Raw genomic sequence first — 26,756 nt, forward strand, 5'->3', positions numbered from 1 at the left:
TTTAAAATCTTATCTATAGTAGTAGTTGGTATTTTTATACGTTTTGATTTTTGATTTATTGAAGAATCGTGTGGAGCTTTTAAAACTATATGTTAATTCTTGAATGAATGGATGATATAGCTTTAAAAAGTTATTTCCTATGATAAAATCCATTCTAGATTCTAACATATATATAGATGGAACAATAAACCTATAATTTAGAATAAATATTTCAGCCATCTCTGCTTTTTGGTCAATTTTATGTATTGATTTGTCAGCTATCCTAACTCTTAATGGTTTCTTTAATTTTTTCCAATCAAGTTTTATATTTGTACTAGCAAAGCATTGTGTTGCTCTAGTATCTATAAAAGCATTTATAAACTTTTCTGTTATTTTTATAGTAATAAATGTGGCATTATTGCTCTGTCTCTGAGTCTGTTTCTGAGACATATTCAAAAATATAGTCTAAGTTATCATCTGATTCTTCTAATGGTTCCATGAAACAAGACTTAGCAATTTCTATTTGTTTGGTAAGGTCCTTTTTATCCTTCTTTTTTGGACATTCATTTGCATAGTATCCTTCTTCTTGGCAATACCAACACTTACAATTTTCTTTTTTATTTGGGCAAAAGTTATTTTTTTGCCTTTTGTTTTTATTGTTATTTCCTTTTCTAAAATACCTCTTTTTTCTCCAGTTTGGATAGTATTTTCTTTTTTTAAATTGATATTTTCTTTTTTCTTTGAAAATTTTTATTAAAACCATATTTTTTAGGTATTTCTTCATTATCCTGACAGCAAATTCTAATTATATTTGCAAATCTTTTTTGAGTCGCTTCTTGCATACAACGTTCTTTTATTTCCTCTCTTATTGCAGAAGTTGCTCCACCAAAATTATTTTCAATTGTCCCTCTATTTATTTCTCTTATAAATCTTCCCATTATAAATTCATTAGCAGGATATATATGGAAGTTTTGTTATATACATACTAAGATAATGGTCTTTATCTTCTTCTCTTAATTTATAATAATATATTCTATATTCACATATATAAGATTCCACATTACATAAATTATATATCTGAATATTAGCTAAATGGTTTTTTGCTTCTTGATATTCTTTATTATAGACTTTTTGTCTATGATCTATAATATTTTTTTCAAAAAATTCTTTATATAGAATCATCATTATATGTAATATTTTATCATAAGCTGTTGTTTTTGTTGCTAATTCTTCTATTATTTGGTTTTCTATTGATGTCATATAATCTCTTATAGTTCCTTTAGTATGAAACCCTATATAATTCCAGATATCTCTTCCAGACAATTCACTAAGTTTTGGATTAGTAAAGGCTTCTAATAAGAAGAAATTCAACCAGTTCTCGAAAATTTCTTTTTCATTCTTTTTACAGTCTAAATCGAGCATTCTTTCTCCTTCTATTTCCTGGATTTTAGGAACGTATTTTGATGATATTTTTGTGTACCTTGAATCTTTATTCATAAATCCCTTTTTAAAAGCATAATTTTCAAAACCTGTTTTCCATTGAAATTGATTATCCTTAGATGTTCCAGCTTTATTTTTTACCTGTATTGGAATTGCTGGTTCTTCATCACTTGAATAATCTAGAATGTGTTCTTCATTTTCTATATTGTCAGAATTTACTGGTTCTTCTTCTATTTGAAATTCTTGTTCCATAATATTATTTTCTTGGGCCATTTTTAATTGTTTAAAAAGCATTGTAACTTCTTCTAATTTTTCTTCAATATTCATAATTATTTTAATGGTGGTTTTACTTTTAGTTTTGTTATGTTGGCTATATTCTGAAGTTTTTCTTCTTTGGGATTCTCTTTTTCCTTATTTCTTTGAAATTTTATGGATACTAATATTTCTTCAAGTATATCTACTATAGAATTTAATTGTGGGTTAAAAGTATGATAGAGATGTGGGGAATCATTTTCATGGTAGCATTTTTTAGAAATTCCGTGTGAGATATAAGTTTTTTCAGGTTTTTGAAGTCCTTCAATAAAACTTATAGTAAAATAAAGATTTTGAGAAAAATCATTTTGTATCGATTTTAAGAATTTAGTGTCGTTACAATTAACATTAGTTAAAATCATTAGTTTTTGATCTATTAATTTTGATAATTTAATTATTTCTTCTCTTAAATCTTCTAATTTACTTTTTTCCATTAGGTGACGCTTTTTTTCATAAAATGCTATGGTTTTAAGTGTTATGTAGTTAAAAGTGTGGCTTTAGAATGTATGGTTTAGGTTTTGCCACGTAGGCGTCTTTAAAAAAAGTTGTTTTTGGGATCTTTATTTAAGTGGTGCCTAGAAAAGATAGGGAGAGAGTAAGTGAGAAAGTGAGTGAAGTGAAAATCCAAAGCACTTTGAAATGGTGGCTCCAATATATCCAAAAGTAATAGCATGGTTCCCACAATGCTATATATGAATTCCAAGTAGAAGTAGACCGACACCAACATCTACTATACATAAAGGTTGATTCACTTCAATTTATTTTATTTATAGGCCATAATTTTTTAATATAAATTGTTTATAATCAGCTTAATAAGTTTAACAGTCAATTTGTTTATCCTTTTATTTTATTTTTTAAAAAATATTTTAACAAAAAATATTATTTTAGGTCAAAAATAGTAAATAAACAATATTTTTTTAGTTGATCGATTGAATTTTTGAATTGATTCATAAAAAATATTGGCAAAAAAAAATCTAATTTTAAAAATACAAAAAATTAAATAAATTGTCTATTTAACTCAAAATATAAACGGATTTAATTATATTGATAAATTTAAATGAATAAACAAGCTGATGCAATAAATTTGATCCATTTTAACTATTCTAATAGGTTAATACCAAGTACCAAGTACCAATTACTATAATTGTTATTTGCAATATTATTGTACTCTTGCACGCAGTTGACCTAATTTCTTTCTTTTTCTTCTGTTTTAAAAATAAATGATATCATCACATGCATTATTGCGAAGAGGCTTAAGTTTGTTTGCTGATTTCTAAAAGGACGTAGTAGGTTTAACAATGAACTAGCAAATGGCAAAGTATTGGAACACAATATAATTAATTAGTTAATTATTTCTTATACTTGTTTATCTTTAATTACTACTGAATCATTGATCAATCATATTATAAAATTCACAATATTAATATTAATTGTAACGAACTTTTTTTTGTGTCTTGGACTAAGATCTTTCCATACAAAATCAACAATACATGGACTAAGATCTTTCCATACAAAATCAACAATACATCTTAATTGATTATATTTCGCACTCTATTATATTTGCTACACTACTAGCTTGCAACCTAATTAATCTTAACCCTTCAAATAAATCCAAAGTAATTAATATTCCAAAAAATATTGACTTCTTTATCGATAAATAATAATCACATCATAAGCATCCTTTCTAATTTACAGCTTTTTTTTCTTTTCTTTTCTTCTTCCTTGTGTTAGCAGGCTTGTACGTCCTTTGTTAACAATGATAATAAAGTGGGATTTCCATCTTCATCTTCTTTGTTCACCCCCTTCCATAATTAATTAGAGTACAACGAAGAAAATCAACATACCACTTTATTCATTCATGTAACAAAAAGAAAAAAAAAGTTCATAAAAAAATTCAAATATTCAAAATTTCTTGCCAAAGACATTTAGAAATTCAATCATCAATGCTTCATACTATCACTTTATTCCATTCAAAATCCATCTCAACTTAACTAAAATAACTAAATTCTAAAGGTGTATTTAATTTGTATTTTTATTTTCATAATTTTTATAAAAGAAAAAGAATATAAAAGATAAAAACAAAAAAAAAATTGTTTTATTTTTTTTACATAATTCTAAAAAAATACTAAAAAAAATACAAATCAAACACACTTTTAAATTTTGTTACCTAGCATTATCCATAAATCATATATATATCTGGGAATTTAAGAAAGCAAAGTTAGACAGAGGTCTTACATGTGTGGGGTGTAACAATGTTGGTTGGAATTTGTGAAGTTGAAGAAGTGGTGTGGCAGATGAATTAATTTCAATGTGTGTAGTAAAAAGAGCAGAAACAGGACGATGATCAGAGAATGTGATTTCACTCCGAGTATAATGAAGCTGTTCTATTCCTTTCCCATACCATAAAATTCTATCACACCTGTGCCAATAATAATAATTAGTGAGTATACGTTGTTACTTTGTTTTCTTCATCATTTAATTTACACAAATTCAATTCCGCCCGTAACAAAATATAGAAGTTTGGATTTGTTTAGTTTTTATTTTTATTTTCAATGTATCTTTTTTTAGAATTTTATTTAAAAATTGAAAAACAACATTTTTCCTTCGTACATTTTTCAATATTTAGTTCACATTATTATGAAAAAATATTCAGTTTGGCCGCTGAAATTACACTCGAACCTCAATTTAGTCGTTGAAATTTCAATTATCATCATTTAATTCCTAAATTTTTTAATTGATTCTGTGATAGAAACTACCGCAGGGACTAACGTGATTAAAATTTCAAAAAGTATATGGAATAAATTGAGACAATTGAAACTTGAAAGACTAAATTGAGACTCGAGTGTAACTTCAGGAACCAAACTGAATATTTTTTTCATTATTATTTTCAAACTTTTTTATAATAATAATAATAATAGATTATAAAAGGAAAAGAAAAGTGAGTGTAATAAGTAAAGAATGAGTATACCATGCTGGAGTTCTTTGCTTTTCTCCTGATTTGGTATGGAGTCCACCACCACAGTATCTATTGCTAATGGATGATGAATACTTATATGTTGGTGCAAATTCAATGTTACCTTCTTTCCAACCTTCAAATACTCCACCTTCTTCAAGTTCTTTTTGGAGTTGGTCAAATTCATGCAAACCTTTCCAATCTTGCTTTCTTATCAGATTCCTAGCATGCTTGTCCTCTAAGTATAGCCTGTAGTTTAGGTCCCCAAACCAAAATATTCGACTGTTTCATAGTTTCAACCCACATGCATGGTAAGAATCAACTTGTTTAATATTGTTAACGTTATTTAATCATTAAAACATAGGGTTTAACAAAAACTCTCTAACCATTTAACCAACATATCTCTTAAGAGGAGAAACTCTTGGAATCAGTAATTTTTAGTATTTTTTATTATTATTTGTTTAGTATAAATATTAAATTATCTTTAATAAATAAATTTTACTAATTTATGTATTCAAATTTTAAAAAATATAAATGTAAACTGTATTAATTTATGTATGTAAAATTCTAGTAAATATAAATACAATTTATATTTTCTTATGTGTAAAAAATATGTAAATATGAGTATAAATTATTGCTGATAAAAAAAATAATATTTACTAGTCATATAATATTATTTTATTTACTGTATATTTATTAAAATAAAAAATTAAAAAATTTTATTATTAATAATTTTAACATGTATCTTTAAAATGTATGATAGCTAAATCCATATTCGAAAAGTGTACAATTATCTTACATTCATTTACTCATACCACTAATATAGTGTAAAATGATTTTATAAGGTCAATCTACACTAATTAAACGTTTTTTGAGAATATACTCCCATACACTACACACACATACATTGAATAAGTGGGATTTGTTCGATTTGAACTCGGACTTAGAGTAACACTGTTTCAACGAGAATATTTTTGTCATACTTTTGTTTTTGGGTCAGGACTCACTAAAAACAGGCCTTCCAATCCATTATTATTATTATTATTATTATTATTATTATTATTATTATTATTATTATTATTATATGATATCTCTTAATTCATAAATTAAAAATTAATTTGTTGTGAATGAAACTCTATTTAAAAATTTATTGTTAGTTAATAAATTATTACAGGTAAATGGCAGGATTGACATCCTGACAGCTTAAGTTGGTTTGCAGTCCACTATTTGATAGTTTTTTTTTTTTTTTGACATAATTATTTGGTTGGTTTAAATTATGCATTCCACTTAGGTCATATGGTTTTTTTTCCTATCGGTAATTGCAATTCGCAAAGGACTTCTCAACTTTTTGGGTCATTGTTTTTGTCAGAATCTTTATGGGTCTTGAAAAGGACTTCACCAAAATAAGTTTGGTTAGTTTCTGATTTGGGCTAACCCACTTTTGTGACAAAGATATATCTTTTTCTCGTGAAGACACTTTATCAATAAATAACTATTTGTATAGAATAATACTTAAACCTTAGAAAGCCCATATCCAATTAAACTAAAGTTATAAAGCATAAAAAATAGAGGGAAAAAAGAAAGAAACGATAAAACAATAAATAATTATAGTATTAGTTTAGATATTATTAATTTATACAATACTAAAAAATATATAGACTAAGCTATATCTCAAGAATAATTTCATAGACCCAAATTAAATTTACTCGAATCTAATAAAGTGAGGTCCTTATGAGTATAAAAGGTATCTAGCTAGGTGCCGTTATTTCAGAAGATTTTGGCTGAAGTTGAAAAAGACGTTACATAATTGACGAAAACGACCAACATTAAAAACGACTAACAACTGCTCTCAAACAACTCCAGTTTCTTGTTCTTTCCTTTCTGCTACTTTCCAAGTCTTGGTAATTTAATTTGTGTTGGTTTTTGGATTTAGATTATTGTTGCATATATTGTTGATGATTTTTTGTTTAGTAGCAACACGTATAAATTTGGAAACAATTATATATATGTATATAACTTTTTTTTTTTAAAATAGAATATTAAAAAAGAAATTTTCTTTATTTTTTATATAAAAAGTTTATAATTTTAAAGAGCTTTAAACAAACACACACTTTTTAGATCTCATGTAGGAACAATTCAAACAACTCATCATACACATACATACTAGGGTTATATCTTAAAAAAATAAATAAAAAAAAATAAAAAAAAAATTGAGAAACCGACATAACAGACATGTGAATAGATGATATCGAATGTGAAGAAGATCTCTTCTATAATTTTTAGGTGGAATCTGGACAAGACATTTAATAAATAAAATAAAATTAGAATCATACTTCATTTTTTTTAAGTGAACAAAAAAAGTTGAGACCATTCATTTTCTATTTCTCTCCATTTATTTTCTTAAATAACAATTTCAAATGTAATACTCATCATACAATCTCTAACTCTCTAAGTTAAGTGGTGATACAAGAGATTTTAGTATTTTCCAGTTATAAACGAAAAAAATGGAGAAAAAAAAATGGTGAATGCAAGATAATTAATATCAAGAACAATGACACTTGAACTTATATTTTAAGGAGTGAACATTGATACTTTTTAATTGATAATGTCATTTTTTTATTATTACATATGTTATTTTCAAATTGTTTTTACAATGGAAAAAATATAAAACAATAAGAATGAAAAATAAGAGAAATGTTATTTCAACAACTAAAAATAACTTGACAACTTACGATTGAAGGTAAACTATCTTAATTTTTTTAAAAAGTTTTGTTAGTATTATTTAACAATTAAAGACAACTTGATTTATTATTTGTCAAGCTACCTTTAGTTACTAAAATAACATTTCTCAAAAAAAATTTTAAAAAATCACTTTTTTTTTTTTTTTTGCAAAATATAGAAATGAGCATTTCAGTCATTCATGTTATATGAAAATTGACTTTGTCAACCCCACAATACAAGATAATTAAATAGTTAAGATATCTTTGTCTATAATTTAACATGCCAAAAACATGCATTCAATTATTGAATATGCCAATGAACTACCAAATCCTATCATTTTCACACAACAATATTAACAAGCATAATATATAATAATCAATAACAAAAATAGATTAAGGTAGAGAGAAATAATTAAACTTACTCATGGCCTAAGATGGTAAGAGGATGATGGTGATTATTAATATCATAATCATCTTTTGTTGTGTTTCTAGGAAAACATGTCCTCCTAAAAATCTCAGCTACCTGGTGGTTCCTCCTCCCTTCATCACCCTTCTTCTCCCCGGACGCCAAGTGAGCCGCCACGAAACAGAGGCTCGTCCCTTCGATCGACATGCTAACCGCCACAGATCCCTTGTTCCCCAAGTATCCCATCACCCCACATGCCACCGAGCACACTCTCACGTTTGAAACGCGCCACTTTTGCAACACTTTTCGGTTCATCCAAACGCTTATGAACACTCCAACCATCTTTTTGCTCGCAACGAGTGCATACTCGTTGCTATAGTTATTTCCTCTTCTGTTAATCCTACAACACTCTTTATTCGAATCGTTCTGTAATGAATTATTATTGTTATTATTGTCATCCACATTACTGTGGTTGCAATAATAATAATAATAATTGTCACATGACGACGGTGAAAGAGGTGTTGAATTTGGACATGAGGAACATAATTCACAAGTTTTGTTGTTTAGAGTTTTTGCAATGAGGTTGTTCCATCTTGTTGCAACTGCTTGGTCCTCTGCTCCTATCACATTTAGGGTCTTCAATGGTACAATCTCTTGAAACCTGATGAAAATTGAAATTAGATATAACAAATTAATGATTTCATATATAATAATACTATAAAGAAGTAATTAATTAAATAAAGATCCAGAGTAATTATTAAAATATACCCAAGAACATAAATATCGGCGGCATCCTTGAGATTTAACCAATCTTCCAAGTCAACAGCTAAGCTTCCAATAGGAGATCTTCCAGCAACATTCCAAGTACCAACAAACACCCTGAAATACTAGTATTATTATTTCAATACATAATAATTAATTATTTATTATATTATATTATATATTCTTATTATTATTAGTATTAATCACATCAATTGAAAAGAAAAGAAAAACTATATCTATTTAGTAATTAATAGAATTAACTTAATTAATTACCTTAGCTTGTTTGTTAAAATGCATGGATCAAATTCCAGAGACCCAAGGGAGAGATCTCCACCACCATAGTCACCATCAATCTCGTCTTCTTCTCCTCCATCTGCAATAATAATAATAAAGCACCCATGTCTAAATTTAAAAGCATAAAAATAAATAATATATTGACAAAAAAAAAGAAAAAAGAAAAAAATTACCTTCTATTTCATATAAACTGAAAGATGGTTTAATATTATTATTGTTACCATTGTGATTAGCATCATCTTCCTTTTTGATATTGCTAGAATTAAACCAACTTCGTAGCCTCCTATAATACCTTATTGGCATCTTTTTATGTACCTCCATGGCTAAAGAAGAAGAAGAAGAAGAATAAAAGGAGATTTAGAAAAAGAAGAAGAAGAATTGGATTTTGAGTCCATGCATGGGAAGAGAGGATCCAAGAAAATAGGCAAAATGAGCCAATAGAAGAACATTCTCTTCTGCTTTTTCGATCTTCACATCATCCAATATGAAATAAATTAAAGTTGGTTGGTTGGGTTTGCAATAAAAATGGGTTTTTATTGTGTTAATCGTCCCTATGCAAAAACAAGAGGGAAGTGACAAAATAGTGAGAGAGAGAGAGAGAGAAAGAATAGCTTAGGTTCTTCAAATTGGGTTACTAATCCTACTTCTTTTCAGCGTTAAACACGAGGGAGGGAAATAAGAAGAAGAAGTAGGAGTAGTAGTCATTAGTCAAGTGGGAATTGAAAAAGAAGCTTCATTGCTCTAAACACATGGACATCAGGATAAGCTGAATTTCTCTTTTTTTTTTTTTATCTTTATTTTATCCAAAATTTTATTTATACACCAAAAATTAGTCACTAAATTAACTATGGTATATTTATATATAAATATATATTATTTAATTTATTTTTAATATATATTTTATATTTTAGCATATATTATATATGAGTGATTAATTTTTTATTTTAAATGTGCACATATTCTTCTCCAAATACATTTAATGCGGGTTTTTTAGAAATAAATAAAAAAATAATATTTACATGCATTTTTAATTTTTTTTTATCATCTTAAACATTCAATTATTTATTACAGACAACAATAATACAGACAATAATTACGACATAAGTTAAGAAAATATAACACATTTGTTGGCAGCGCAATAGCATTATTATAGTCATTTCTGGTAGCGTTATAGTGTGATAATATAGCGAAACTTCTCACCAACGATGGCTATATAATTCTTCCTTTCTTCCAATAACTTTCATCTTTCATATATTCTTTCTTATTTCTCTCAAACACAAATTCTTCAAAATGGTTAACGAGCGTATGGTAATTGTTGTGTATCTAATGCAACAATATTACGCAAAGATGATGGTGTATATTTTGAATGTAGTAATTCTATTATCATTCATATTATTTGGCATAGTTACATTCGTTTATAGAATTTGAAAGTTTGATTTTGGTCAATATAAAAAATGCTTGGAGTTAAGCATGTTTGAAAAATTGAGTATCAATGCATTTCATTAGATGCCATGAGAAATATTCGGTATAAGGTATCGTGACTAAAGGATAACGATAATGTACGAGCTATATATATTCAATTGTTATAGAAAGATTATGACTGAACAAGTAATGGAGATTTGCATTGAGTTGGCGGACTTTTCAGTAGTTCTTCTTCCTCATATGTAGTCCCAAACAGGTTGTATAGCAAGACCTAATCAGGTGAGAAGAACTGAATCCTCCATAAGAATTCAGTATTCTCTCCAAATTAAATGCCTGAACCTAAAGTTGATTTGTTGTTCAAAGAGTCTGAGTCAGACGAGGAGTTGATCGAATCTGGTTCTGATAGTGCCATGACGATAATATAGAATTTGTCTCAGAAATTCAATTATCGTCTTTTACTTCCTCACGGCATATATTGCCACCATTGTTACCACTTTGTAACTGAACCCAACTTCTAAGTAATTATTCGATATTGGACCTAGATGTGATGTAAGTGGAGCTGATGCCTTTTGGCCAGGGGGTGTTGACGATTATAACACAAATAGGAGCGTGAAACTAAAAGTTGGTCATAGATTCTACGGTAGAGAGTCCTTTCACATTGCCATAAAACACTACATCATTTTTCGGATCAGAGTGTACAGTATCAGATTGTTGAATTTAATTATCTGAAATATCATTGTCAGTGTAGATATTATTTGCTGTAGGTTATCAGTAGAACATTCGAGTTGTATATCGACAAAATCTTAGTTATCAGAATGTTTGTAAATACGAGACTATGCACACGTACTTAACACCAACTATATCTCAAGATCAATCAAATCTCGACAAAAACTTGATATGCAAAGTGATCTTTTTAATCTTTTTCATAATTTTTTTCATGATCTTTTCCATAATTTTTTGCATCTTTTTTATATAGTTCAAGATCTGTTTCGTTTCTATAGTGCTAGCAACAAATATGCTATAGCGCTCTTCCTCAATTCCACAACATTTGACTACGAAATAAAGAAACAATACCTAAAAAAGATTAAATAAAAAAAATTTAACTAAAAACGTAAATATTATTTTTTGATTTATTAAAAAAAAGCATTTAATGTGTGTCTGTATATGTTTTTTGAAATGATTTTAAAATGACTATTGCATAGAGTGAAATTTTATTTACCCACAAGTTTTAATTATTGGATTATTATTTATTATATATTTTTGGATGAACTTATAACTTTAAATAAATTAATAAAATGCGACTTGACGAGTACAGAAGATCTAACAATGTACTAGTATGTGATAAGATGACCTATTATATTGTTAGACATTTTTTTTTAGTGGCATATTGTTAGACATTTGGAGTAATATCTCTTCCTATTCATATTATTTATTGAATATAAATTATATGAGTTCCATTAACAAATCAATTATTTTTTCAACTAATATCAACTATTTTTTAAATTATCATTTTATTTAAAATTTTGAATTACAAATTTTAAACTCTCCAAAAAAGTGAGAATTAAAAAAATTTTACAATAAAAAATAAAAATTAACTAATATTAAGTTATTAACTAATTAAAATTTATTTTCTATACTTATCCAAATTATATTCAGATATGAGTTATGAATATATTAAATTTTTAAAATGATAAATAATTATATATTAAAAATTCAATCTTTAAATATATTAAATTGTTCAAAATAATAACTATCTTAAAACGAATGATTTTTTAATATAAATAAAAAAATTAATTATTAAAATAGTTAATATATATAAATATATTTTTTTTTGTTTTTCACGATATTCCCCAACCCGACAGGTTAAGGACTAATCTGTTGCGGATCTGAGCTCCATTTAAGGATCTGCCGCTGGCCAATGGGTTGCTGCATGCACAAGGCAAGTTTCGAACCCCCCAACACTTGCTTAAGCGGACGAATGAGCTAACCACTCGATCAACCCAAGTTGGTTAATATATATATATAAAAATTTAAAAGAAAAAAAAAAGACGGGGGTTGCAAACTTGCAATAAATGACTGGATCCAAAAGGGAAAGAAGAAAAAGAGATATAGGCCTCACAAGGTTCCATCAAATGTTTGATTATTAGAAGGCCCGTTAGGTGGTGGTGCTGATCACGTATGTCCCATGGACACCTACGTGACATTAATATTATTATTATTATTGCATACTATAAAGTCAAATAATTTTGTATAATAATAATAATATTATTATTATTATTATTTATTACAATGTTGCATTGTTGCTCCACTTGGACCATATAGAGAATGAAGAATAATAAGGCTATTGTTAGTATTATTGTAACTAAATGCGGTTTTCTTGCTCTTGTTTTCTTCTTCTAAGATCAAATGATTGTAAGGCTACCTGGCAGGTGGTTTGATTTTAATGTGTGTGTGTGTGTCACTAATAATGAATGATATTGATTTCATTGCAGTTTTATAAACTATATTATATAGTATTATTTATGATTATTGTTACACATGTCATAAATAATTTATTTATTTTTTTTAAATAAAAAATTGAATTCCCTAGCTACCCCATAAGCCACGGCTAATATATTTCAAAGATCTTTTTGTTGCTATGGCAGACTTCTTGTGTTTTTCTGGATGAAATGATGAAATAGGATTTTAAAAAAAAAAAAAATTGATTCTTACGGTAATGAAAAAAATTCTTATGGGTTTTTATAATATTTTTCACTTTATTTTATTCTTTAATGTTGACGATGATACTGTATGTGTTAAGAAAACTTTATGGTTAAAAATTAATTATAAAAATATTTATCATCAGAATATATTTATTTAATGATTAATTGATAATTGTTTTAATACTTTATTATATTTAATGTTGTGTGAAAATGTACCTGAAGCTTTATAGTATAATATTTTTTAAATAAATATGATTATACTAATTAAATAAGTTAAACAAAAAATTAGCTAGTGAAAAATATTTTAAACCAAACCTAAAACATGTCTTTCATATGCATATACCTAAAATTACAGGTTGTTTTGATTTATATATATATTAGGATTAGTTGGTGTATGTTTCCCGTAAGTTATTACCTAATACTACTATATATTAAGCTATATGTAAATATCTCAATTTATTTATAAATTTAATTTTGATATATATTGATAACATAATAAATTTTATAATATTATTCAATTAAATTAAAAAATATATTTGCGTGTCCCCTATACGTCGTGAATGACGACATTGAGAGGGAAAAACTGTCGGCGCAGAAAAGGAGTTGCACGACTCGCACAATGCAGGGATTGCGAGAACGACGCAAACTGCGCGACGTGTTGTTAGGTGTTCATGGTGCACACGTCGGCATAAGCTATGGACGACGGCAATTGGTATCTGTGGCGATACGACACCAATTAAAAAAAAAGAGATTGGGCAAGAAGATAGTCACACCAGATAAAAAAAAAGACCGTTTTTAAGATTTAAATAACTATTGCAAATTTTTATTTATTTTAAATTTTAAATTAATATTATTAAAAATTATTTATTTATTTATCATTTGATATTAATTTTAATTTTATTTCTATTATACATAATATATACTAAATTCATTTGCTCCCCATACTTTCTCTTTTTATTTTATAGGAAATGTATCATTACATTTTATAAAATAAAATTAATGGCGTAAGCATGTCGAATGGTGCTTGTGAAGATGTGTCGATAATCTACTTCCGGAAATAATGATTAAAATATACCAAAAGAGCCAAGGAAATCATAAGGTACTAAATAAATTAAAGGGTTTAATTAGGTTGAGAATATTAGTGACGTTCGATATACAATTTTTAAATTCACTATTAATTTTTCATCATACCAAAAAAAAAAAAATAATAACGGTATAAAGTCTCACTTTGAATCTAAATTTACATTTCATCTTGTGATAAATAAAACAATAAATTAATACTTTAATAGTAAAATAAAGAAAATCATGCCATCATATATAAATATTACATAAATAGTCGATTAGGTTTCGTAGAAAGAAGGGGAACTTGCATGGTGGTGGTTGGAGAGCTAACTTCAGCCTACCACTCCAATAAGATCTACGAGATTTGATATACATACTCCTAGTAGTAGGCTCAATTTTATGGAAATGGAGGGTATGTGTGTGCTATGTTTCGATATAAATTCATAGGAAACTAGACATATATGTGGGACAGTTTTTTGTCAGTGTAAGGTAAAAGAAATTGGACCGTGCGTGTTCTTTGGCTTTAAATTTTTTAATAACAAATCACACGATTCGAGTTGTATGCCAAGGGAATTAAAATTTCGTATCGTTGAAATTGGACCCTACGATTTTCTTAGTATGAAATGTGAGTGCAAATCGCATGGTCCGAGTTCCATGCTGAGAATTCGAATTGGGGAGCATTGAACTCGGACCCTCCGTTTTGTGTGAGGGTTTAGACGAACTCGGATGGTCCGAATTGGTTCCTATTTTTTTTTTTTTGGGGTTCAGGTTAACCTAGTCGAAGAGTCCGAGTTCATTAAAGATACCTATATAAAAGTGTGAAGTGAACTGGTGGGAGCTTAGTGGCGTCTTCCTCCTTCTTGAACGGCTGCTTCTTCTGTCTCTTCTATCTGGTTTTTTCATTACTTGTTTTGATTTTGAAAATCTAGTAGCTAAGGTTATGTTTCTTTTTTGGTGAGTGAAGAAAATGAGTGACAGAGTATTACTAAAAATACATTATTTTGGTCAGATTTTGTTACAAACGACTGAAGGAGTAAAATTTATTTGTGAGAATCCGCTAGATGTTGTTATTCCTTTTATTATCTCATTTGAAGAGCTCAAAGGTGTGATCTGTGAAAAGATTGATTCTGAGAGGGCAAGAAAGATATCCTGTATTCTATACAGATATCCCATACTGGTGTTTGGTGGATTCGTCCAGTATCAAACCAAATATGTGACGGACGAAGCAAGCATGCAGGAGATGTTTTCAATGTATATTGAAAATCGGTCTTAGATCTCGTTCATCGAGTTGTATGTTGAGTTTGAACAATCTGAGGCTGAGCGGAATATTCTACGAAAATATTATAATAGTGACAGTGAAGAAGAGTTCGAAAGTAACTACGAATTTGTTGGTCCAGATGGAGATGAAGATCAAGGTGACGGAACCATGGCTGCAGATGTGACAGAAGTGGCAAATGCACTCGCAAACGAAGTGCCATTTGAGGAGCTATCATTCATGCGAGTTTTGGACTTGGAAGCCATGCATGTTCCGGAATTTCCGGAATATATGACTGCAGGTACGTAATCGTGGTATTAGTGTTTTTTTAGTTAGTCATTGATTGACTTATAAATAATTTACTTTTTATTTACCATTATTTAATCATGCGTTGAAGTAGTTGTCATGATCGAACCGGTGCTCGAACCGTTCAGGTGTTTTTGAATTTTTTTTATTGTTATATGCTACAAGTAGTTATTAGAAAATAATATTTAAATTCTCTATAATATGGTTATTACAAATTGCATGAGTTTGTAGTTAATATTCGCACAGGTTCGATCCGTTGTACGATTCATACCCCATGAACCGGACTGGTCCGGTTCGTTGGGTATGTCGGTCGAACCGGTTGATCCGGTCCGGTTCGTTGGATTTGCCGGTCGAACCGACCGGTCCGGTCCGTTTTTACATTTACTTCTGATGTTCTTATTTTGTTTAGAGTGACATAATAACATGTTGTCAGGTTAGGATTTATAGCATACTAGCTGTAGTGAAATTTGATTTACCTTTAGTATCGATTTTGAAATATCTGCGTATTAATGTAATTTTTCCTATGGTGGTTGTACCAGCAGAAATTTCTATTGTCGCAGATGGTGAATTTGCCGTTGGTATGGAGTTCAGTTCCAGAGAAGCTGTTATTAAGGCGGTAAAAGAGTATACCATACGACGAAGCGTAGACTACCGGGTGTATGAGTCTGAGCCGTTGACATTTTATGCCAAGTGTACACAGTATGTGTCAGGGTGTGATTGGCTTATCAGGGTTAGCTTGATTAGCAGGAAGTACTGTTGGGTTATAAGGAGGTATAATGGTAGCCACACCTGTACCAGAGCCACCATTTCACAGGATCATTTGAAGCTGGATTCTATCACAATTGCAGAAGCAATAAAGCCACTGGTTGAGGCTGGCCCCTTCTTAAAGGTAAAATCGGTTATAGCAGAAGTGCAATCGAAGTTCAACTACACCGTCAGCTATCGGAAAGCATGGTTGGCTAAGCAAAGGGCAGTAGAAAAAATATTTGGAGGTTGGGAAGCATCGTATGAAGCGTTGCCTATATGGTTTGAGGCCATGTGTCATAAGGAGCCATCAGTTGTTGTCCATTTTGAGACTATGCCTGCATATCAAGGCGATGACTTGGTGGGTGATATTCGGGTACTGCATCGAGTATTTTGGAGTTATTACCCTTGTATTAGGGCATTCAGACATTGTAAGCAAATTGTCCAAGTGGATGGGACTCACTTGTACGGAAAGTATAAGGGTTGTCTACTAGTGGCAGTTTCACAGGATGGCAACAACAATATCGTCCCAATTGCGTTTGCTATTGTGGAGGGAGAGACTTCTGATGCATGGCACTTTTTCCTTAGTAACCTGCGTCAACATGTTGTAATTCGGGATGGTGTGGGTCTAATATCCGACCGGCACGAATCCATCAATGCAGTTGTGGAACGTAGTAACGGAGCTTGGTCACCTCCTAGAGCTTTTCATATGTTTTGCATCAGGCATATAGAGTCGAATTTTCTGAGAAAGTTCAAGGCACCGTACCTTTAAAAATTGGTCGTCAACATCGGTAACCATTTAGTAAATTTAAGTAAGTTTTTAATAGATTTCCCTTAAATAATTGTATTGACCTCTATTACTTTTCTTTTTTTATGTTGTGATCCACCAGGATATTCGAGGAGGGTGCCGGAGTACGAAGTGCGTTACCAGTGGTTACAGAAACGGGGCGAGGCATACACAAACTGGTTAAACTGAATTCCTCGCAAACATACGCATTGGCCTTTGATGGTGGATACCGATGGGGTCACATGACGACGAATCTAGTGGAATGCATCAATTCGGTATTGAAGGGTGCATGCAATCTCCCAATTACTGCTCTTGTGAAGGCAACATTCTACAGGCTAAACGAGTTGTTCACCCGAAAAAGAGCGGAGGCGGAAGCCCGGATCAATGCTGGCCATGTGTTTTTTGATATCGTGACCTCGAAGTTGCATGCAAACCAACTTGCATCAGGAAACATTCAGGTTAGTTACTTTGACCGGCAGAATGAGGTTTTTGAGGTGCGTGAGATGCCAAGCGGACTGGAGTTTGCAGTCGATCTACGTGGCCTTCGATGTGACTATGGTGAGTTCCAGGTGGACCGGATCCCCTGCAGACATGTGTTCGCATGTTGTTCCAACCAGCGACTGGATTGGCAACTGTATGTGCATGATGTGTATAAGATGGACCAAGTGCGGCGGGTGTACCGAGTAAGGTTTAGGCCACTAGGTAATCCTACTACATGGCCTGCTTACCACGGACCTCGGTTCATACCGAATCCGTACCTGAGACGGGTAACGAAAGGTCGCCCTAGGATGACACGCTTTTTGAATGAGATGGACACGCGGATGTTACGTCGTCCTAGGCGATGTACCCTATGTTGGGCTGAGGGACATAGTCGTAGCAGATGCCGTCAGTCAGCTGGTGTAAATACCAACAGAGATGCCCCTTAGGTTCACAGTTATAAGATGATCTTGTATAATATAACATGAATGAGCAAATTGAGTTAACATGACCTGATATATGTAACCTTATAAATTATGACAATCTAGTATTATAACATATCTGTAGCATTATATAATATGACCTCATGTTTCCAAATGAGGTATATTGAGATGATATCTGTAACAACATATTAAGATTTTATGAAACATTAATACATAGTCCAGATGGTTAAAACATCGATAAGTTCATTACCACATAAGTTCTCTAAACATACAATATAATCTTACCATAGTCCAAGTCATTAGTACATAATGTCCAACACATACAAATTACTCTAAACATAGTCCAAATCATTAATACCTAAATAAATACATTACAACACAACTACTTTCTTATTGCCCACTTTACATCCTTCACAAAGTTCTTGCATTTTTTGGCCGCTTTTTTGAAGACAGAAGGAGTGTAGCGATTAGCGCTCCGACGTGGCGGATCAATCCTCAGATTGTAACCTTTGACGTTGTCATCCGGAGTGCGTGCCTGACCTGTATACAATTTTAAATAAACAAGTAGAGGCAGCACATTATGTATTCAAACCAACATAGATACCACAAATCAAGAAGGAAAACCCAATCAGAGATACCATTTATGAAAATAAAATAAATAACTAATCGAACATGTTAAGCAAAATAGTTAACATAATACCATCGTTACGAGATTCTTCATCCTCATCGAACTCTTCAATTTCATCCTCCTCATCATCGCCCTCGTCATCCGGGTCATCTACTAGATACTCATCGGTTTGTTGTTCGAGTGTGTTATTGTCTTCTGTAATGAGTCCCATGTTAAGACGGTTAGGATTTTGACTATTAAGAACTCCACGTCCACCCTCACTCCTACTAGAGTCAACAGATACGAACCCTCCAGAAGCAACGGATGAGGTATGGCTTGGATACCTCGCATCCAACGAATATCTGTCTGGCATGAACTCAGGCTAATGGCCATATTGTGATTGTCCTGCATCTGCAGCCATGAACCCAAGCAACTGGCTAAAAGAACCTCCTTCTCTTATTTCAAACTGTGACATACCCCAATATTGTTGATGTATTGGAACTGATGGGGTGAACTATGTCTGAGGTAGATACTGGGTTAAGGACTGAGATATATCTTGTGGAAGCAGATTTGGAGGTGATATATGTGGCTCCTGTTCTTCATTGTCATCATCCATATCCTGACTACCCTCATCGGTATCCTGATTACCCTCATCCATATCCTCATTACCCACATCCATGTCCTGGTTACCTTCATCATTCTCTTCACCCACAAGATTCGACAAGGCTAAGCGGTCCCCAAATTTTGCTCGGTACCAGTTCATGTAACTATTCAATGGATGCTGTGAAGGCATGGGAAGCTCAGAAAGAACGTAGTGATACCTTTTTGTCCAATGCATCACCCAAATTAAATGACTCGGTGCCGTGGCCCAGTTAAGATTCTTAGGACCAGTCAGAACCTCTCCATGCGCCTTATCCAGATTCCGCTCCTGATTAAGTACTCCCTGAACGAAACCGAACTGTCGCCTAACCCTATCGGTGGCATGCCACTCGATACATTCAAATGACACCAATGGAACTGTAGCGCTCCAGACAACCGATTGCATGTAGATTTCAACAGAAATTATGTTCGGATCCACACGATCCACAGCATAAGCAACCCAGGCAAACTTGAAAAAACAAAGGAAACTCATTATTACAACCCACAATTCAAATAACAATAACAATGCTTCATAGTTTTGTCCAAGACCCTAAACCCGTAACTAATACTTATTTAATTAAAACACACCTGGCCTTCCTGAAGTTCATCAAAGGCCTTCCTAAAGTGATCTAGCTTCAGATATCTATATCGTCGGTCACCACGCTCCCAGTTACGCCACCTAATTTGATATTTTCAATTAGCTCAACTAAATCTTAAATATAAAGATACAGGTACATTGTAACATAATATTACCTGTTTGCTAGCGAAAAATTGCGGGATTCTCTAGGAAGCGGCGATAGATATGGCAGTCGCATCCAAGCCCAACCGAGCAGAAGTGTTAGTGGACCATCTATTTCCTTACAGTTATAACGAGATGCCCTGCATTACGCCCTGTAGAGGTATGCTAGGCATGTCGAACCCCAACTATACTGTCCAATATTGACAAAATCACGAAGCAATGGTAGAAATTTCCAATGCACACCTGCCCCAGACTTATCCCCAAATAAGATCGTCCCGATCAGCAACATAATGTGGCACCTCATATACCTCTGTATACTGATTTCATCAGTCAACTCTAAATTCTCTTTTAGATTCCATAGTCAGGTCAGTTTTATGCAGCTAGATCTACAGTCCTCTTTACGCGGTGCAACGCCAAATTGAAGCAAACACTCCACCTCCATGGCTTCAAAACTACTCATTGTCATCCCTGTGACTGGAAGATCATCTGTGGGAAGACCAAGAATTAGAGCCACATCTTCAAAATTCACGGCACATTCACCAATGGGAAGGTGAAACGTATGTGTGTCTGGGTGCCAACGTTCGATTAGAGCATTTACCAATGCTTTCTGACACTGCACTATCCCAATCTGAGATACATGATAGAAACCGGTAAGTCGTAAATGCTCCTCCACCCTATCGTTGTACCAATCCGGAGGAAGTGGATGGTTATATGTCAACATTCTTAATTTCTACAAAAAACATAACAAATTACTAGTCAGATAATTAATAATTACTAACTTACCATCATCAATAATAAAAAATATTAGTAATCAATATATGTCATCATTCATATTCTAACAACGGTAACAATTAACTTGCTAATAATGATGACTACAATTAAAAAAATTTAAATATTCTCATAATAAAAAATCTAACGTGCCTTAATAAAAATAATCCTACTAATCATTCAGTACTAACAATTTCTCACAATAATAATAACATTTAACTTCATCCATAATAGTTATAATTAATTTTTTAAAAAAGATTTAAAAATGATTAACGTTCTTTAAACATAATTATACTAAAAATTAATAAAAAATTAAAAACAAAATTACATTCTTTACTGAAAGACCTTATCATTCTGTTTACTTATTTATATTCGAAAACTAACAAGAATAATAATAATGAATTTTCTAATAATAATATTTATAATTAAAAACCTGTAAAAAAATTTTAGAATAATCTAACAAATATTGAAAAATAGTAATAATCATCATTCTATTTATATTCTTAAATTGCATTTCTAACAACAATCATAATAATTAAATTTTTAATAATAATAATAATTAATTATAAACATAAAAAATTTATAAAATTTAAAAAATTTTTAAAAAAATTTACATAATCAGGATCACTGAGATAATGAATAATATGAAGCTCAAATCGATCAACATCTTTAATTTTATATTTTTTTGGCATGATTATTTCTCATCCACCATGCAAAGCTCCGCGCAGATACAGAGAAAGGAAGAAGAAGGTCAAGTTGAGAGTGAAATGTGAGAGTGAATTGTAATCGGATGGTGAGAGAGGGTTGAAGGGGCTTTGTTTGGTTTCATGACACCATTTCGGGGAGCAACAACAGCGCGACGCGTGTGCAGGATTCCCTCAACTCAGACCGTGCGATTGGTACAATGCAAATCGGAGGGTCCGTGAGCTGTATGGAACTCGTAGGGTCCGAGTTCTAATCTCCCCTGAACCAAAAACTTGTGAAGCAACGCTTTTCGGAGGGTCCGTGTTGTGCTGGGAACTCAGAGGGTCCGAGTTGTTTCTCCCCTGACACCACAAACTTGTGAAGCACTTTCCACCCCCATATCAGAGTCCTACACCATGTGTGCATCCATATGCAAATTAAAAAGTGACTCCTAGTATTGACGTGAGCTCTTTTGCTATTTTTATTACGATCTAATTTTATCGGTATATTTAATTACATAATATTATATTAATAAAAATAATTATTTTTTAATTAATAAATTATAATTTAAATAATATAATTTTTTTTATATTTATCTAAAAGATTATAAATTTAAATGTCTCTATCTTTAATAATAATAATAATAATAATAATAATAATAATAATAATAATAATAATATATTATTATTATTATTATTATTATTAGTTTTTATATTAATTATATAAAAGATATCAATAAATGAAATGACATTTAATATTATATGATAGTCTTAAAAAAAGAAATGTTGTTACATGTTATGTTTAAATTTGACAATAAAATTATGTAAATCAAAATTATTGAATTTGATTTATCCTTTCTCTGTATAAATTGAATTAAATGCATTCGATTTAGTCATACTAGTAGTACATTAAAATAGGTAAATTTGATTTATTAGGAGAGGATATTACGGTATATAAATCAAAGTAAATAAGTTCAATTTATTATATATGACATAACATTATATAAATCGAAGCTAATAAATTTCATTTATATATATATATATATATATGGGCCAATGTTATAAATCGAATTAAATAAATTCGAATTAACTATGAGACTTACCTATATAAATACGAGCAGAACATTAAATTCTCATTAAAGTGGGACTCACAAATCACAATGGCTAATAAGGATAGTTTTTTTAATTCTTGTGTATTATAGAAGGACGATTAAGAAAAAAACGCGAGAGGGAATAAAATTTACTGATAAGGATTCGTTAAGTGTCTTTATCAAATCTTCTACAAGTTTTGTTGAATTTCAAAATACTATAATCCAGAAACCGGGATTGCAGGACATAATGCACCTCGTTGACCATGCCGGACTTCTTTGAAACGCGAAGACTCTTTTACACTTTGTATTTTGAGCTTTAGATCTTATATTCTCCATTTTTTCATATGCTATTGTATATCCCTCTTAGAGGTTGATTTATGGAGAAACAATTTTATATTTTGTTTACTGCTTGTTTGTATTATACTTTCTAGCCGGCCTTGTCTTCGCAGGTTGAGACTAGTATTTGTTATGTATCTCCTTTTCAATTATATATATATTTCTGTCATTTTTGTATATTGTCGGCGTTTTGAGAATATACATATGTACTTTTTCATTTTAGAGGTCGTAACACCTCACCACCTCTAACTTACGACAATAGCGTAAGGCTTTGTGTGGTAGGATGTTACATTATGATATCAGAGTAGTGCGTTCCCATAGAGCCTGAGGGACGGACTGACTATTCTTCTGATGAGCATACTCTGGGTTGTATGTACAAGCTATTTAAGATGTCTGATTGACATATATAGCATAGATTTTCATGAGCATATCTTTGGGGATTCGAAGCACTAGATTTGAGATATTAAGACTGATCACCTTAATATCAATTGTTCGGTGTGAACAATATCCAAATGGCGTCTCGTGGACGTGAGCGAGGTTATCTGGTTGATTTTTGTGACCGCTCTGGAGAATATGGCTGCTGCTATGCAAGCTACTGCTGATAGGTTGAAACAACAAATTGGAAGTGGAAATGGAGTCGGAAATGGACTTGGTAGTGGAGAAAATCAAGGAATTAGAACTCATACAGCTGAAGTAGAGGTTAATGACGTTCATTTAGTGAGATAAAGATTCAAGGAGATTTATGGTAAAGTGGATGAATGATTAAGTTCTTAGTGGTTTATAATCAGAGTGACGCAGCGAAAATATGTGGGAGCATTAATATGGTGAAAAGTGTATAGCCTTTAGATTCCAAGATTTGGAGATGAATATTGAGATGAAATTGGAAGGACCCCTGTAATTGAAACTAAAATTGAGCCTGAAACCTCTAGTATAACCCTTGGACCCCACCGAATGTGATTTGGAGGAGTTGCTCATATGAAAAGGTGAGTTTCAGATATGAAATTATTGCGATGGTTAATGGAGGATCGAGAAATGGAAAGTTGACATAGGAAGAACTGCTCTCGCTTACTTTTTAATAGTGATTGAAATTTGAGGACAATTTTTATTAAGGTGGGTAGGATGTTGTTAAGTTAAGAAATTAACCAATTATAATTGATGATGACAAACATTATTTTATTAGGTTAATCACCCAATTAGTTTTGATTGTGTTTAATTAAGTGTTTCAGGCCAAATCAAAAGAAACAGCAGCCCAAATGCAAAGAAACAAAAACCATTGTTGGTGGGCTGTCTAAACAAAGAAAGCCCAAAAGAAACAAAGCAAAGAATTCAGCTGAGCTAAATAAAACAAATCCAACCCAAGCCCATGAAGACTCCATCAAGCTGAAGATCTCCAAAGCCAAAGTTCACATGTTTGCTTCGGTCAGACTCAGAAAAAAGAAAGAGAAAGCTTAATCCAAAAGGCAAAGGTCTAATAACCCAAATCAAACCATTTCAAGCTAAGTCAGAAGTTGAAGGTGATTTATTTCCATTTGCATGCAATTTACTTTCTTTACTCCTTCTCCAAATCTCTGCTACTCCAATTTGGGATAAATGGAGAAAGTGATTTCTGATAATCACTGCTGTGAATCAAAGGCCAAAATTGTTTCTTGGGGATAAAGTTGTAGTTCAAGGGCTCAGATCTGGGTTTATCATTGACCAACTTTTATCTTTGTTGTTTTGAGGCATTCGGTCAAGCAAAAAGGATCTGTTCCAAAATTCCTAATTTAGGGATTAATGGAAGATAGTGAAAGGCTAAGTTGGCAGCACACAGCTCGAAGAGTTGACTCTGAGGAGAGCATCTCAGCAACTTGGAAAGAGATACAAAAGAAAGATTTTAAATTTTTGAAGAAAAGGAGAGAACCATATTTTTGAGTTTGTTCTGAAGAGTTTCTCTGTGAAGAGTTCATCAACTTGGGACAGTGTTTTCTAGTAAAAGAAGTATTCCGCCAAGATGAAGAACTTAAACAGAGTCAACTGAATCCGGTTTAACACATAGCAACTGAGGCTGTTGAAGCATTAATCTCCTTCATGTTTTACAGTTTATAATTTTATTTTCAATGTATATCTTTCTGTAATTTCTTGAGTGAAAAAAGGCAGAAAGAGAGGAATCAAGAAAAAGCCTATGAGTGATAAAAGGCTGAGTGATATACTTGAGTGAAAAGCCTAGAGTGATTTCAGATTTCTTTAGGTTGTTTCTATTGTCTTGTGTCTTGTACCTGTGAGATACCCCTTTCTAAGTTGGGTTAGCACTTAGAGTGGAGAGTTAGGTACTAGCATAACCAAGTCAAGTTAGAATAGAACTTGAGAGGGAAAGGATTGTGTCAATCCTGTGAAATTGGTGTATGTAATACTTTAACTATATTGGAAATTCCACCACTGTTGTGGTGGAGACTGGATGTAGGTTGCATTGCACAAGACAACTGAACCAGGATACATGCTGGTGTCATTCTTCTTCTCTTTCTTTATGTTCTATTTTCTGATATTTATGAGACAAAATAAAATTGTCTCATAAAGTTTCCGTTGCACAGTTCAATTAGAATCTAAGTGAAAGCTTATAAGTAAAGGCTTATTTCATTAATGTAAAAGAAGGTCATAGATTCAACCCCCCTTCTCTAAGTCTTCTACAAACTTCAATTGGTAATCAGAGTCAAGGTCTCAAGAATCAAGCTTCACCACTTGGAGCAAAGGTCCAATGGTGAACAATTTGGGCACTACCACAGTTGCCTACACTCTAACAGAAGGCCAGTTAAACAACAGGCCTCCCTTCTTCAACGGGAAGAACTATGCCTACTGGAAAAAGAGGATGCGGATCTTCATCCAATCCATTGATTACAACATATGGAAGATTGTTGTGAGCGGCCCCAAGATTCCAACAAAGACAAGTGCTGATGGAGTGGTGACTCCAAAAGAAGAAACTGAATGGAACGATGATGACAAAAAGAAAGTGGAGTTGAACGCGAAAGCCATCAACCTTCTACACTATGCTATCAGCTTTGAAGAGTACCAAAAGGTGTCTTGATGCAAGACAACTAAAGAAATATGGGAAAAACTCTAGGTTTACATACGAAGGCACTAAACAGGTCAAAGAAACAAGGATTGATATGCTGCGAAAAGAATACGAGATGTTTAACATGAAGGATGGAGAAAGTATTGATGAAGTACTTGAGAGATTCTCAATCATAATCAACAACCTCGATGCTATGGGTACAACCTACTCAGAACAAACCCTAGTAAGAAAAATCCTTTGAAGCCTCACAAAAGAATGGGAAACAAAGGCCATTGTCCTTGCCGAAAGCAATAATCTAAGTCCCATAACATATGATGAGTTGAGAGGAAAACTCCTTACCTATGAAATCACACACACAAACCAAGACTCAAAGAAAAAGGGAATAGCCCTTAAGTCAAAAGTCGAATAAAAAGAGTGAGTCTAGTGATAGTTTTTTAGATGATGAACTTGTATTTTTGCTAGGAGGCTAAGAAGGCTAATGTGGAACAAAGGCAAGTACAAGGGCTTAAGCTCAAAGGAGTACAAGAAGGACTTGAGCAAAGTGGTATGTCACCATTGCAAGGAGGCTGGACATCTCAAATACAATTGTCCAAAACTTAAAAAGGAGGATAAAGGAAAGAGAGACAAGAAGAAAGTTCTCATGGCATCTTGGGAGGACCTTGAGAACGATTCGGATGAGGAAGAAGACTCTGAATGTGAAGCTCAAATCTATTTTATGGCTGGTGAGGATCAACTTGATGAGGTAAATTACTATGCCCTATCCATAGATGATTTACATGTTAT

At 31.7% G+C, this 26,756-nt stretch overlaps 2 protein-coding genes across 3 annotated transcripts; one reads left to right on the top strand and one right to left on the bottom strand.

Moving 5' to 3' along the window:
* Positions 1–3,134: 3,134 nt before the first annotated feature.
* On the bottom strand, positions 3,135–9,629 carry LOC107621462 (type I inositol polyphosphate 5-phosphatase 8). 2 transcript variants are annotated; one of them, XM_016323481.3, is made up of 7 exons: positions 9,040–9,629; positions 8,846–8,945; positions 8,579–8,689; positions 7,827–8,471; positions 4,700–4,966; positions 3,967–4,150; positions 3,135–3,533 (listed from the first exon to the last, which is right to left on the bottom strand). In XM_016323481.3, the coding sequence occupies exons 1-7, from the start codon at positions 9,185–9,187 to the stop codon at positions 3,459–3,461; spliced, it is 1,530 nt and encodes a 509-aa protein (XP_016178967.3). In that variant the 5' UTR covers positions 9,188–9,629; the 3' UTR covers positions 3,135–3,458. The 2 variants fall into 2 exon arrangements, with proteins under 2 accessions (XP_016178967.3, XP_088340073.1); XM_088483947.1 differs by having other exon boundaries at positions 4,700–4,933; positions 9,040–9,480.
* Positions 9,630–15,478: 5,849 nt separating this feature from the next.
* On the top strand, positions 15,479–18,070 carry LOC148581876 (uncharacterized). Its single transcript, XM_088494263.1, has 7 exons — positions 15,479–15,608; positions 15,708–15,741; positions 15,860–15,914; positions 16,023–16,237; positions 16,343–16,567; positions 16,775–17,119; positions 17,248–18,070. Exons 1-7 carry the CDS (start codon positions 15,479–15,481, stop codon positions 18,068–18,070), a joined length of 1,827 nt encoding a protein of 608 aa, XP_088350389.1.
* The last annotated feature ends 8,686 nt before the right edge of the window (positions 18,071–26,756 follow it).

The sequence above is a fragment of the Arachis ipaensis genome, chromosome B10, assembly GCF_059453495.1.
Source record: "Arachis ipaensis isolate K30076 ecotype BB chromosome B10, ASM5945349v1, whole genome shotgun sequence".
Taxonomy (NCBI): Eukaryota; Viridiplantae; Streptophyta; class Magnoliopsida; order Fabales; family Fabaceae; genus Arachis; species Arachis ipaensis.